Source organism: Aethalodelphis obliquidens, unplaced genomic scaffold (assembly GCF_003676395.1).
Source record: "Aethalodelphis obliquidens isolate GAN/ISIS:26980383/991018 unplaced genomic scaffold, ASM367639v1 scaffold69, whole genome shotgun sequence".
In the NCBI taxonomy this organism is placed as follows: domain Eukaryota; kingdom Metazoa; phylum Chordata; class Mammalia; order Artiodactyla; family Delphinidae; genus Aethalodelphis; species Aethalodelphis obliquidens.
This window is the reverse complement of record NW_020838013.1, coordinates 3,804,915-3,819,922: the sequence shown is the minus strand read 5'-3', so window position 1 is coordinate 3,819,922 and position 15,008 is coordinate 3,804,915. Positions and strand designations below refer to the sequence as shown.

The 15,008-nt window shown below is 53.0% G+C and overlaps 1 protein-coding gene across 2 annotated transcripts; it reads left to right on the top strand.

Annotated features, from left to right (window-relative positions):
- The first annotated feature begins 4,023 nt into the window (after positions 1–4,023).
- SLC29A2 (solute carrier family 29 member 2) lies at positions 4,024–12,183 on the top strand. Of its 2 annotated transcripts, XM_027090164.1 has the most exons (12): positions 4,024–4,227; positions 4,479–4,560; positions 5,993–6,153; positions 6,387–6,526; positions 6,912–7,046; positions 7,692–7,789; positions 8,011–8,095; positions 8,662–8,798; positions 9,059–9,164; positions 9,263–9,348; positions 10,215–10,414; positions 11,061–12,183. In XM_027090164.1, the coding sequence occupies exons 1-12, from the start codon at positions 4,199–4,201 to the stop codon at positions 11,170–11,172; spliced, it is 1,371 nt and encodes a 456-aa protein (XP_026945965.1). In that variant the 5' UTR covers positions 4,024–4,198; the 3' UTR covers positions 11,173–12,183. The 2 variants fall into 2 exon arrangements, with proteins under 2 accessions (XP_026945965.1, XP_026945966.1); XM_027090165.1 differs by lacking the exons at positions 8,662–8,798; positions 11,061–12,183 and having other exon boundaries at positions 4,184–4,227; positions 10,215–10,933.
- The last annotated feature ends 2,825 nt before the right edge of the window (positions 12,184–15,008 follow it).

Genomic DNA, 15,008 nt, shown 5'->3' with positions numbered 1-15,008 from the left:
ATTTACAAAACAGAAATAGAATGTTTGTAAATAGAAAACACACTTATGTTTAACTAAGGGGAAAGCGGGGGAGGGATAAATTAGGAGTTTGGGATTAACAGATATACACTACTACATATAAAAAAGATAAACAACAAGGACCTACTGTATAGCACAGGGAACTATATTCAATATTTTTTGATAACCTATAATGGAAAATATTTTGAAATGGAAATATTTGAAAATATTTTGAATATATATATATTGCTGTACACCTGAAACTAACACAACATTGTAAATCAACTATACTTCAATTAAAAAAATAAAGAGGGTGTTGGGTCTGACAGAGCTGAGAACAAAGACTGCAGAACATCAGTTCTCAGCTAGGCGCAGTTTTGCCCCCAGGGCAAATTGGCAATGTGTGGAGACATTGATTATCACAACTGGGGGAAGGTGCTACTGGCATCTAGTGGGTGTGGTCTAGGACTCTGCTAAACATCCTCCAATGAACAGGACAGCTCCCACAACCAAGAATTATCCAGCCAAATGTCTGTAGTGCTGAGGTTGGGAAAAGACTATGTACTGTATGATTCTAACTATATGACATTTCAGAAAAGGCAAAACTATATTGACAGTAAAGAGATCAGTGGTTGCCAGGGGTTCAGGGGATGGAGGGAAGGTGTGAATAGGTAAAGCACAGGGGACTTTTAGGGCAGTGAAATTATTCTACATGAAACTGTAACAGTGGACACATGACATTATACATTTGTCAAAACCCATAGACTGTACAACACAAAGAGTGAATCTTAATGTAAACTACGGACTATAGTTAATAATAATATATTGGACTTCCCTGGTGGTGCAGTGGTTAAGAATCCGCCTGCCAATGCAGGGGACACGGGTTCAAGCCCTGGTCCGGGAAGATCCCACATGCAGCGGAGCAACTAAGCCCGTAAACCACAACTACTGAGCCTGCACTCTAGAGCCCGCGAGCCACAACTACTGAAGCCCGTGTGCCACAACTACTGAAGCCCGCGCACCTAGAGCCTGTGCTCTGCAACAAGAGAAGCCATCACAGTGAGAAGCCTGCGCCCCACAACAGAGTAGCCTCCACTCACTGCAACTAGAGAAAGCCCGTGTGCAGCAGCGAAGACCCAATGTAGCCAAAAATTAAATAAATGAATAAATAAATAAATTTATTTTTTAAAATAATAATAATATATTGATATTGGTTTAACAATTGTAACAAATGTACCACACTAACACAAGATGTTAGTAATAGGGGAAACTGGGCAATGGAGTGCAAGGGTGAGTATATGGATCTCTATGTATTATTTACTCAACTCTTCTGTAAATCTAAAACAGTACTAAAAATAAAATCTATTATTTATTTTTGAAAACCATGTTGATAATTTTCTCTTAGACTAATCACATTTCATGTATGGATAAAATGTATTATTTGTAAGGTTCGAGTATACACAGCATTTTTCAGTAACGCAGAGACTCTCTATGTAGAGGGACAGCTGCACTTTGTTTTGTTTGGAATTTTGCCAAGACTTGGTCACCCTTTCAGAAAATCACATCACCAATAGCAAACTAGTGGTCTTGGAGTGGCCGGTTCGCCTGTACTGTGTATGCATCCACAGCCATTGCATGAACAGTGGTTTTATAAAGAGGGGCCAGAATCAGACTGCTTCACTGTGCCTGAGCATTAACATATTCAAACACACATTATTTTACTAGATACTTCTCTCTAGCCTGGGTAGTACAATTAGGGTATTTTATTGACATTAACTTTTGCATATATAGATAGGTTTTATTACAGATGAATTTCACTGCAGGATAGTAACAAAATATTTTCTCTTAGAAGGATGACTGAGTCTGATTGAGTGGAGAACCCCTCCTTTAAAATGAAATCCACACTCCTTACTCAGCCCTCAGGCCGTTCATAACTAGACCGGCTGTCGCAGAAGCTCTGTCCCCTCCTCCTGCAGTGCCTGCCAAAGGGATCTATTTGTATGTCCCAGAATGTGTCGGCATTCTTATGTCCCTGACCGTGGTACGGGTTGTTCTCTCGGTGAAACGCCTTCATCGTCTTCGCTCACAGCCTCACAAATGCAATGTTCCTTAAACCTCAGTTCTTCATGTACTTCCATGGAAACTTGTGTCACAGCTGTGCCCCCCCATTAAGTGTATAAATGAATTCATTTTCAAGGAAAAGTATATCTTATAATAAATAGGAAACCAGTATCCCTAAAATAAGTGGCCCTAAAAATAAAGTAACTATAAAAATAGAATTAACATAAGTTATTAATCTCTATTTAGGTAAATTTGTCAGCAGAAGCCCTGAGGCCAGTTTGTGTGTGTGTGTGTGTGTGTGTGTGTGTGTGTGAGAGAGAGAGAGAGAGAGAGAGAGAGATTAATAGGTGTTAGAAACATGCTAGCACCGCAGTTGAGACTTTCCCCCTTGTTGTACTCTGAAAGCTTGAAAGCAAACTGAAGAGAGAATAACTTTCTCACTCACTGTAATTTAATGATGTCTCCGTTCTCCCTAAAATCATTTGTATATCACTGCAATCCATTTATTAACCAAACATTTATCAGGCACCTGCTATGTACCGGGCAGTGGCGCTAGATGTTTGCAATAAACAGTAAATCAGGTAAGTAGGGACTTTCCTGGTGGCACAGTGGTTAAGACTCCGCGCTCCCAATGCAGTGGGCCCGGGTTCAATTCCTGGTCAGGGAACTAGATCCCACATGCATGCCACAACTAAGAGTTCACATGCCACAACTAAGGAGCCGGCGAGCCACAACTAAGGAGCCCGCCTGTCACGACTAAGACCCAGTGCAACCAAATAAATAAATATTAAAAAAAAAAAGGTAAGTACAGTCTTTGCTTCACATACTCACAGTTGGCTAGAGAAAAACAAAACAAAACACAAGAACCTGGAAATAGCCAAAAAATGTCATTACTAATGAAAATAATTTGTGATTTAAAACCTCTTATTTCTCCAGCATCCCCAATACGCATGGCGATTGAAGAGAAGACAAACCCACTCGTAAATTATATGAGTTAGAGAGAATTAATTACAAAAGGGCAATGGTCTATCACCTTTCAAAGTTTTTAACGGAAAAAAGTGGGAAGTGGATGCATCTTAATGTTTGATAAGATGTGAGGTGGGACCGCTGAAAGTTTTTTTTTGTTTTTTTGTTTTTTTTTAAGCGGCGGTGGTAGGAGGGCACCAGGCGAGGCTAGGGAGCGGGTCTGGGCTCACCGCCGGCTCACTCATTCCTCCGGACCCTTTGCTTAGCCCCTCACTGCTCCGGAGCTCAGCCACACCGCCACCGGGAAACCCGCCTGGAGGCCCCGGTGGGACTCGCCCCTCTGTTGTGCGCCCCAAAGTCCCGGCGCTTCCCCAGGCACCCACTGGAGAAGAAGGGTCCATCTGTTCGTCTGTCTTCCAGACCGGCACCTGCACTTGGCCCTCCCCTCTGCCTCCCGGGGAACCCATCTAGGCGCAGCCCGCCAGGACCGCTGGCGTCAGACGGTCTCTCTGGCTTCCCCCAGCACCGGCCGCTCTCGGATTACACCCTCGGCCGGGGCTTGGCGGGCGCGCGGCGACCCGGCCCCTCGGCGGTCTCCCAAGTTAGCCGGCGCTAGCAGCGCCACGGCACCACCTCCGACTTGGCGGAGCCGGGAGAACACTGAGCCAGGTCAGCTCCACAGCACTCCGCTGCGGGGGTGGGGGGGCACCTTCCCCACTACCTCCCCCCACCCCGCCCGCACTGGTCCGGGCCAGGCGCCCGCAGAGAGGGGAGGCGGCGGGGGAATCTTCCCGGGCCACCGCCTCTTGGGCGGCACGGGGTGCGTTGGGGTCCGGGGACGGCACGGTCGGGCCGGGGTCAGACGCGGGAGTCTGGAGTCCCCAGTCCTGAGGTCGGGAGGGGTGGTGCGACCCTCTGTCCCCGCCCCGGGGGCGGAGCCGAGGTCGGAGCCTGCGGAGCCTGAGACTAGGCGAAATCGGCCCGAGGCTCCCTGCCCGGCTCCAGCCTCCCCCTACCCCGCTCCAGACTCGGGGAGACCCGACCCCCCCTTCCCCTGTCCACCACCTGCAAGACCTAGCCTCCTGGGTCCCCGGCTCGGCCCACGGGCCCCGGAGCAGGTGCAGGTGCGGCTTCCCCATCTCTCTCCCACCCGGGCGCATCCCGCTGGGCGGCCATGGCGCGAGGAGACGCCCCGCAGGACAGGCGAGTTGGGGACCGGATGGGGTGCGTATGGGGATCCGGTGGCCGTGGGCAGCTCAGACCCGCTCCCTTCGGGCTCTCCAAAGCGCAAAGCAGACCAGCTGGAACTACAATTCCCGTCAGCCGCCTCCCTCGGGTGCCTGAGCCTGGGTGATGGGGGTTGTAGTCCGCTCTCTGGAGGAGCTGCCCTGGGAGGTGGGAGGGGCCGCCGAAGCGGGACGTCCTCCGGGTGACCTTCTCAATGATCCTCACAGCTACCACCTGGTCGGGATCAGCTTCTTCATCCTGGGGCTGGGCACCCTCCTTCCCTGGAACTTCTTCATCACAGCCATCCCGGTGAGACTCATGGCTGGAGTGACAGCCCCACGGTCACAACCACCGTCCGTCCCTCCAGCTGCCTTTCCCCACCACGCCGCCTTTGATTCCACATTACGTCCGTTTGTCGGCTGAGGCAGGATCCTCAGAGAGGGGAGGTGCCTCTCTCATGGCTAGGACGAACAAGCTTTGAGGGATGCCCAGATCCTAGAGGGGCAAGGCCACCAGGTCAGGGGATCCTGTGGAACCAGCAAGGAGCTACCCACCTACTTCGCCTGTTTGTCATTATTCCTTGCTAGTCACTCAAAAATTGGGTTATCCAAGCCTTTGGTTTTCTTTGAAATAGCATGAATTACATTCATTCATCCAACAAATAGTTAATGTACACCTAGAATTCCTGGCACTGGGGGTACAGAAGGAAACATAGCAGAGGAAGGTTTCATCCTCACGGAGCTTACATTCTTTCAAGGGAAGGCAGGAATGTGGGGCTGGTGTTCTCCTTGGGACTGGGTTATTCTTATATATTAAATGCAACAACTTTCCAGATGCCTCTTTAGTGCCTGGCTCTGTGCTGGGCCCTGGAGACCCAGAGATGAATCAGCCCATGGTCTTGAGAGCAAGATGGGTGCATAAGAAGTATAAATAATGTAACATGACACGTGCCATCCCAGGCTTGGAGCAGAGCCCTGTGGGTCCCCAGGGGAGGGAGCAATTCCTTCTGCTTAATGGAAGAGGTGATTTGTAACTTGGGTAAAGCATTTGTGTTGGGGGAGGGGAGTGATAGGAGGGGAGAGGGCACTCCAGGCAGAGACAGCAGCCTTGCAAAGACACCGAGAGGCAGGAGAGTACCAGCTTATTCAGAGAAAGGGCCAGAGCTTGGGGTGACTGGAGCTTAGCAGGACGGAACAGGAAATGGGGCCCAAAAGGGAGACCAGGGTCTGGTTCTGAAGGGGCCCAAATGCTGTTCCAAAACCTTGGGGCTTTGCCTTGCAGGCAACAGGGAGCCATGGACGGGGAGCGGGGGAGTTAAGCAGAGTCGTGGCAGGATGTGTGTTCCAGAGAGAAAGCAGTTGGTCAGCACCTGGGCCAGAGCCTGGCTTACAGTAGGAGTTCCATAAGTACTGGGGAACCTGGAAGCTGCTGCAGGAGTGGGGGTGGGGGCTGGAGCCAGGGCACAGGACAGGAGGGGTGATCTAGAGATGGAGCAAAGCCCAAGTTGGGGGTTCTTAGTGCTTGGGCTCGGTCCCAGACTTCAGCCGTTCAATTCAATGCACGTTCATCGAGCTCCAACTGTGTGCCAGGTGCTGGGGACGGTGCAAAGACAGAGAGTCAGTCCCGCAGAAGTTAACGGAGCAATCCCAAGCATGGGAGGAGGCAGAGGGAGAAGGCTGGGGGGTTCCTGAGGGTAGGTTGTAGGGTGACTCTGTACCCCACTCCCCTGGCATCCTGGCAGTACTTCCAGGGGCGTCTGGCAGGGGCCAACGGCACCACTGAGACCCTGGGCACCAACCACACGAGCCCTGCAGATACCTTCAACTTCAACAACTGGGTGACACTGCTGTCCCAGCTGCCTCTGCTGCTCTTCACACTCCTCAACTCCTTCCTGTACCAGTGGTGAGAAGCCCTGCCCCTTGGGCTCAATGCCAGGCCATCCCTCTGTTGTCCCTTCCCTGCCTTTGCTGAGGCAGCTCCATCTGGGCCCAGGGAAGACCTTCCATGCTTCCTCCCCTCCCCCCTGCATCTCTCCCCAGCCCCCACTGTCCAGCCCTGGGATGAGACTCTTGCCCCCTCCCCTCACCTGGCCTGGGCCCAGCGATGCCCACGCTGCCCTCCTCCGTTCTGAGCAGCATCTCTGAGACTGTGCGGATTCTGGGCAGCCTGCTGGTCATCCTGCTGCTCTTTACCCTGACGGCGGTGTTGGTCAAGGTGGACATGAGCCCCGAGCCCTTCTTCTCCATCACCATGGCCTCTGTCTGGTTCATCAACTGTGAGCACCGCTGCCCTTCCCCATCTCCCCACCCAGCCCCCCAGGGCTTCAGCCCAGCCTCTTCTTTTTACTGAAAGGGCCCAAGGTATCCAAGAAGGGAAGACAGCAGTAGCATCACCCATATCCCTGATGAGAAACTGAGGCCCAGTGGGGAAGAAAAGTCACTCATCCAAGGCCCCACAGTGACCTAAGAGCAGGTCTCCTGGCCCCTAGCCCCTCACACCTAGGGCTGCACCTCGGAGGAGGGATGAATGTGGGGTGTTACATCGGAACATGCCTACCCAACCTAGTCCGGAGTCCCCTAGGCACCCTGCCAACACCTCCTCCAGGGAGTCCCCAAGGCCTGCCTAGTTGAGCAGCGGCCCCCAATCCTGTCCCTCCACAGCCTTCTGTGCGGTTCTGCAGGGCAGCCTCTTCGGGCAACTGGGCACCATGCCTTCCACGTACAGCACCCTCTTCCTCAGCGGGCAGGGCCTGGCTGGGATCTTCGCTGCTCTTGCCATGCTCATGTCCATGGCCAGTGAGTAGACTTGGGTGGCTGGAGGGCAGGGGTGGCCTCTGGGAATCTGGGGAGCAGAGAGAATGTGCCAAGAGCAGGATGCCTTGGGCTTTGGTGGAGATGGAGGTGATGGGGTGATGGGGGAGCTGGGGATTGGGTTTGGGGCTCTTGAGTTATACAATGAGAGAATGACTAGGTGAGGATTGGGTTAACTTGGGGCCAGGGGCAGGATCCCTGAGGCCAGCACTGGCATGTGGCAGTAGGCTGAGGTTGAGGGAAGGGGGCACAGGTTTGGGATTCAGATAGACTTGGGTTTGAATTCCGGTTCCACTGCTCCCTAGCTGGGGGCATTGGCTGGCCCTTACCTGTGTCAGGTTCCCCACCTGAATGATTATTATAGTTCCATCCTCAGATTGTAAGGAGCATGCAGTACTAATGAGCACATAGTAGGTGCTCAACAAAAATGACACATGGGGAAGAGTGAGAGGAGTGAAGGGCTGGGCTGGGGCCCCCGGCAGAAGGGTCCTGAGTCTGTTAGTGGGAGGAGTGGAAGATGCCGGGAGGTGAATCTGAGACATGCATAATGCGAAGCAGGAAAAGAGTTGCTAGCCCTGCGGGAGCTGGTGGACCAGCCACCTCCCTTCTGCAGCTGAAGTTTCTGCACAGGTGGCGTGGATGCCCAGACCTCCGCCCTGGGGTACTTCATCACGCCCTGCGTGGGCATCCTCATGTCCATCGTGTGTTACCTGAGCCTGCCCCACCTGGTGAGCCTGGTATTGGGCTCAAGGCCCACTTCAGAGCATCACAGATACAGCCCTGAGTCTGAGGCCCTGAGAGAGGCCAAAGGAGGCAGAGGGGACCTGGGCCCAGCCCTGATCCCCAAAGGAGTCAGCCACTGGGGGACCCCAGCCTTTAAGTCAACAGGGTGGGGAGGGATCCAGGCACTTCAGCCAAGCCAGGCAGGGACAACGCTTTCCTTCTGCAGAAGTTTGCCCGCTACTACCTGGCCAAGAAACCATCAAAGGCGCAAGGTCAAGAGCTGGAGACCAAAGCTGAGCTCCTCAAGCCTGGTGAGCCCGGGACCCTGCCAGGGAGGTGGAGGTCCCAGCAGAGGCTAGAGCCACCACCACAGGGAAGCATTTCCCCTCCGTCCCCAACTAGAACCCTCATCCCTAGTAGCCTCGTGTAATCAGAGGCAGAAGATCTTGAAGGGAAGTCAATGGGCTTAAAGTCATCCCTTTGCCCTCTGGGCCTCAGTTTCCTCCTCTATAAAATGGGGAGGCAGTAGAGCTTCAGGCACACAAGTTCTAGATCCTAGCGTGTCTGAGTTTGAATTCTAGCTTCATAACACCCAAGCTGTGTGACCTTAGTCAAGTCATGTAACCCCTCTGAGCCTCAGTTTCTTTATTTGTAAAGCAATGGCAGTGAAATAATCCATGTAAGGTGCTTAACTCTGCCAGGCACAAGTGTGGGCTTAATAAATAGTAGCTCGGCATCTTTCCATTGTTAATTCTTTGCCTGCACCCTGGGCTGGTGGCGGGTCACTTGTTTTAATTGCTTGGAATCTCCTTCCCTCGGGCCTGGTTGTCACAAGCGTGGGTCACAGGCATGACCCTGCCCTCCCCTCTTGCCCCAGATGAGAAGAACGGGATTCCCAACAGCCCCCAAAGGGCAGTGCTGACTCTGGATCTTGACCCTGAGAAGGAGACAGAGATGGAGCCAGAGGAACCCCAGAAGCCAGGGAAACCTTCAGTTTTCATTGTCTTCCAGAAGGTTTGGCTTGGATATAGCCCCCAACCACCACCCCTGGGGAAGAGAGGGCTGCTCTCTCCAGCCTGCCCCAGAGACTCTTAGAATGCGCTGAGGCCTGTACTCACCTGGTCCACCCAAGGTGACAGGGTCATGGTGGGTCAGAGACAGGCTGGGCCAGGCCCCAGTGCCCTGTTCCTGGGCCAGGGCTTGAGCAGGAGGGTTTGGCTGCGTGTTGGGCTCTGGGTCTGCCTGCCTGCTCACACCCTGCCTCCGACCCCCAGATCTGGCTGACGGCGCTGTGCCTCGTGTTGGTCTTCACAGTCACCCTGTCCGTCTTCCCAGCCATCACAGCCATGGTGACCAGCTCCACCAGCCCTGGGAAGTGGAGTGAGTGCTGGGAAGCGGAAGAGGACAGGGCAGTGGGAATGAAGGGCAGAGAGGGAAGAGGGCAGCCAGGACCAGGATAAGCCCTCTCTCCCTCCCAGGTCAGTTCTTCAACCCCATCTGCTGCTTCCTTCTCTTCAACGTCATGGACTGTCTGGGACGGAGCCTGACCTCTTACTTCCTGTGGGTGAGCACACCTAGGCTGGGGTGATCTGACGGTTTGGGGAAGCAGTCGGGGATCAGAGGGTGTGAAAGAGCATAGAAAGGTGATGTCCCAACAGTCCCACTGGTCTGGGTCTGGTAATGGAACAGCTGGCTGGTTTAGCAGTGAGCACCTGGCCCCTGGAGATATGCAAGCCAGGGCTTAGACTGTGAACTCTTTGAAAGCAGAAGCCTTGTCCACTTGACCTGTGTCTCCAGCATCCAGCCTAGGGCCCAGGCCCTGGTGCTTAGAGACTGTTATGTGGAGCTTCCTGCACCACGTGGGAGGTCAGACAAGATTCCTAGTATTTAGATTGCTTTTAGCCAAGATGCTGCTTCTTTACATGAAAACTTCCAAGGACACACAACAAACAAAGTAGATCAAAGAGTAGCTGCTCTGGGAATTCCCCAGCGGTCCAGTGGTTAGGACCCCGAGCTCTCACTGCCAAGGGCCCATGTTCAGTCCCTGGTCGGGGAACTAAGATCCCACAAGCTGCACATCCAAGCCAGGACAGGGCCTGGATCCCCAGCTCCCAAACCCACCTTCCCCAGAGGGGTCCTCGGAACCCAGGGGTGCTCAGAGCCACCGACGTTGAAAACCGAAGATGCTTGTCTAGTTCCACGGAGAGAGCACGAACTGGAGCTCAGGAGAGGCAAAGTCTAGCCCCAGGCTGGTCCTTGATTGCTGGGTGGCCTTGGCCCAGCTGCTCGCTCTCCAGAGGCCCAAGTGCTGGGTCCTCACCGGCACACATGGAGTAGGTCAGGGGAAGTGATAGTTGAGTCTATCTGGGGTGTCCCTGGAGCAGAGACCCTGCTCCCAGGGACCACCCTCACCCCAACCTTCTGCCGCAGCCAGACAAAGACAGCCGGCTGCTGCCCCTGCTGGTCTGCCTGCGCGTCCTCTTTGTGCCACTCTTCATGCTGTGCCACGTGCCCAAGAGGTCCCGGCTGCCCATCCTCTTCCCACAGGACGCCTACTTCATCACTTTCATGCTGCTTTTTGCTGTTTCAAATGGTTACCTGGTGTCCCTCACCATGTGCCTGGCGCCCAGGTCTGGGGGATGGGAAGGTGGGGGGGAGGGCCTGGGAGCAGGGAGGTGGGCTAGCTCTTTGAGGGGCCTCACTGGTGCCACCTGTCAGGTCAGGCTTTAACTGCTGAGCCGGTCCCAGGCCAGGAGCTGGGGAGAGGAGGACTTGGCTTGGGAGGTTCCTGCGCAGTAAAGTAGCCCAGGCACTGATTTGGGGGCCTCCTCTCTGGTCCTCAGCTTCGCCATCTGTGAAATAAATGGGTTGGACTGTCATTCCTTAGGGCCCAGCTACTCCCCCAAATTCTCAGTTGCAAGGGAGCTAAGGTTTTGATCACAAGCAGAGTTCCTGGGCTATTTACTCTAGGGAAAATGGAGTTGAGAATCCAGGGAGAGCAGAGGTGACCGGGAGGACCAGGTAGGGGACATTTTGCCAGGAAGGAAGGCAGTTGCATCTAGGCCCCAGGGGCGTGAGAGATGTCTATGTCCAGTGGCCCCATTTTACAGATCAGGAAACTGGAGTCCAGAGAGAAGGGCCTAATTATAGCGACCAGAGGTTGGGTCAGCCCAGACTAGAACTCAGGCGTCCTGTTGTTAGGAGGGCGGAGGGCACAGGGCTGGGTCCAGGTTGGGCCTGACATTTTCTAAGAGCTCCTACTCCTGTGTGTTCTAGGCAGGTGCTGCCACATGAGAGGGAGGTGGCCGGCACCCTCATGACCTTCTTCCTGGCTCTGGGGCTCTCCTGTGGAGCCTCGCTCTCCTTCCTCCTCAAGGCGCTGCTCTGAAGTGCTCCGTCCAGGTCTCTCCCAGCATCTTCTCTTCGGAGCTGAGACCCAGCACAGGGGGAATGGTGGGCCAGGCTCAAGCCTCTGCTGGGCTGGGGCCCCGCGGTCCAAGGGTCCCAGGAAGAGGCGGGTGCTGCTCTCTTTCCTGGGCTGGTGGCCACCTCGGGTGCTGCAAGGAAGAATTCACCACCTGCCATTCTAACCCTCCCCAGGAGTGGAGTTGACGCAGAGACAGACTATCTAGATGCACACAGACCTCACTGAAAGGATGATGATCAGGAAAAAGAGGGCCGAGGACAATGGCCCTTCCTCACCACCAGGAGTGCATTTGTTAATCGTGAGAAACTCACTGGCCAAGTGCTGGGGCTCAGAGGCCACAGGTGGGAACTTGCCAACTGTGTGGCTCGTGTGGCCACAGCTTCAGATTCAGAGTGGGAGTGGGGGCCAGCCCTGGACAGGAGCTCCTCTTCTCTCCAGGCCTCAGTGACACCATGGTCAAGTCTCCTGGACTCCAGAACAGAGGATTCCAGGGAAGTTGAGGGGACAGGGAGAAGGAGTTCAGGATCTGAGGGTGCTCGAAGGACCCTCTGGGCCTCAAACAGGGTTTTCGTCGCCAGCATTTACTGTGTCCACTCCCCAGAGCCCAACTGGGCCTGGGTCGCAGAACTGCAGTTAGCCTGCATGTGTGCGCCGCACTTTACAGTTTGCAAAGCTCTTCTGCACCCGCTGTCTCACTGAAGCCACACTGAGGCCCTTGGAGGGAGGCCAGCAGGGATTGTGCTCCCCTCTGTACAGGTGAGGAAACCGAGTTCCAGGGGGAAGTGACCAGTTCTTGGCAGAGCCAGGACCCAGCCCCCACCTCCCTGTAGGTGCTGTTCTTCCTGCCCACGGCCTGCTTCCCTTTTCCTTGAGGGGCTCAAGGCGAGAGCCCTAAGCACTTACTCCACCTTTTTGCTTGTTTTTTCTCTCTGACCCTGCTCCTGGGTCTAATAATAACCTTCTCCATTTGTACAATGAATTCACTTTCCAAAGTGCTTTCAGCTCTATTGGCTTTGATGAGCTGGGTGGGGTGGGGATGATTGTACCCACTTGACAGATGGGATGACCAAGGCCCTGAGAGTGGCAGGGATTTGTGGGCATCCCTGCGCTGGGCCCTCTTGACCACATCATGGCCCAGGGGTACTGGCCTGCAAGGAGCCCTGTGCTCCCGGGCAGAGTGCCTGGCCGCATGGATGACTATCGCTCTCTCCCCCACCGGTGTCCTCTGCTTCCCCACAGCGAAGGAGTTGTGACCCTCCTCCCAAGGCCATGGGAAATAGAATGTAACTTGTGATGGGGCTTGTGAGGACACTGCAGAATGTGTAATATGAAACTCTTAGAAGAGGGGGCCAGTGATCTCAACTGGGAAGTTGGGGCAAGCATCCCTGAGGAGGTGTCCCCTGAGCTGGGCCTTGAGGGATGAATATGAGCTTGCTGGGCTGAGGTAGGGGAGGGGCATCCCAGGAGAGGTACCAGAAAATGTGGAAGGCATGGACACGGAATATTCAGGGAACAGTGGGGACTTCTGGCGACAGGTCACGGGGGAGCGGAAACTCCTAGGGTGTGAGGAAAGGGACGGGAGAGGATGAGGCTGGGGCAGTGGGCTGGGGACAAACGCTGAAGGGCCTTAGGCCTGAGGCCTAACCAGGGGATTAGAGAGAGGAGAAGGCACACAGAAGAGAAGGCTGCTGCCTCTACAGAGGCCGTTTAACTTGGTGGTTAAGTGCATGTGCCCTGACCCACAGTCCTGGGTTCGAAGCCAGGCCCTTTCCCAGCAGTGGGAACTGGGATTCCTGGAGACTGCAGTCCTGGAGAAAGCACTGGAGTACAGACTGACATTTACTAAATGGTAGTTGTAGTTCTGGGATTATTTTGTGCAGACCACTAGACCTAGCTGTACCCTTTGGCTGGGACTGGTGGGAGCAGGACCCCAGTACTTCCTAGGTCCCCTTCTCCTTCTCTACCTTCAGAGACTGTTGTCTGTTGTACCCAAAAGCTCCCTAGACCTGCCAGACCCAGCCACCCCGGGGAACCCAGTGGTACTGGTCCGCGTTCAGCCGGGTTGGGCTGAGCAGTGGACGATGGGCCCAGAAAGATATCCTTATGATGTCACAACATGGAATTCCTTCTTCCTGTCCTCCTTCCCCGTGTACCTAGCCCAACTTTCCCATCAGATCAGGATGCAGCTGGTTTTGATGTTAGAAAAATTCTTGGGCTGATGGGCTACACTTGGCTCATCCCTCTCCTGATGCCCAGCCCCCCTGGCCACCGCCACATCCCCAGCCTGACACAGCTCTGCCAACAGGCCCAGGTTCCCTCAGAAGCAGCCAGTGTCCATGAGCAAACAGTTGGAGAGGGCTCTGTGTGGAGGGCACTGAGACAGGCTTGGTGGAGGGACACAAACATTGCAAGGTCAGTCCTTATCCTCCAGTTGCTCACCTTTTTATGAGGAGGACACCTGCTGGTTTGTAAATTGATTCAGCTCTCCAATTAAAAGTCAAAGATTGTCAGAATGGATTTGAAAATGATTCAACTATATGCTTGCTATCTACCAGAAACTCACTTTAGAGCCAAAACCACAAATAGGTTGAAAGTTAAAGAATGGAAAAAGATATTCTATGTAAACAGTAACCAAGACAGTTGGGGTGGATATACTAATATCAGAAAAAATAGGCTTTAATTAAAAAATCATTGAAGAGACAAAGAGGGATATTATATATTCGTAAAAGCGTAACTCCATCAAGAAGATATAATAATTATAAACATATACACACCTAACAACAAAGTCCTAAAAACTATGAAGCCAAAATTGACAAAATTGAAGGAGAAACAGACATCTCTACAATGATAGAGACTTCAGGATCCCACTTTCAATAAACGATAGAACAACTAGACAGAAGATCAACAAGGAAACAGGACTTGAACACACTCCAAACCAAACAGGCCAGACATACACACAACACTCTACCTAAAAACAGCAGAATATACCTTCTTCCCAAGTGCACACGGAACATTCTCCAGGGAAGATCATATATTAGCTCACAAAACAAAGTTGCAATAATTTTTTTAAAATATTTATTTAAAAAAAAATATATTTATTTAGGGGCTTCCCTGGTGGCACAGTGGTTGAGAGTCCACCTGCCGATGCAGGGGACACAGGTTCGTGCCCCAGTCCGGGAAGATCCCACATGCCGTGGAGCAGCTGGGCCCATGAGCCATGGCCGCTGAGCCTGCGCGTCCGGAGCCTGTGCTCCGCAACGGGAGAGGCCACAACAGTGAGAGGCCCACATACCGCAAAAAAAAAAAAAAAAAAAAAAAATTATTTAGGCTGCACCAGGTCTAAGTTGCGGCATGCAGGATCTTTAGTTGCGGCACGCAGACTCCTTAGTTGCGGCATGCATGCAGGACCTAGTTCTCCGACCAGGGATTCAATCCGGGCCCCCCGGAATTGGGAGCGTGGAGTCTTACCCACTGGACCACCAGGAAAGTCCCTGCAATAATTTTTAAAAGAGTAAAATCACACAAGGTATCTTTTCCAATCACAGTGGAACGAAACTAGGAACCAATAATAGAAAAACTGGAAACCTCACAAATATGTGGAAATTAAACAACATGCCCCTAAATAACTAATGGGTTAAAAAAGAAATCAAAAGAGAAATCAGAAAATGCTTTGAGACAAATGGAAATGAAGGTAACATACTAAACTTTATGGGATGCAGCAAGAGCAGTGCTGAGAGGAAACTTGCAGCTGTAAATGCCTCATTAAAAAGGAGGATCTCAAGCAAATTAAACCCAAA

Bases quoted from the DNA above. Each gene is read 5' to 3' on its own strand.
- SLC29A2 (XM_027090164.1), top strand. From the start codon at position 4,199: ATGGCGCGAGGAGACGCCCCGCAGGACAG. The intron at 4,561-5,992 runs GTGAGACTCATG...GCATCCTGGCAG, and splicing joins TCTTCATCACAGCCATCCCG to TACTTCCAGGGGCGTCTGGC. The intron at 9,349-10,214 runs GTGAGCACACCT...CTTCTGCCGCAG, and splicing joins TGACCTCTTACTTCCTGTGG to CCAGACAAAGACAGCCGGCT.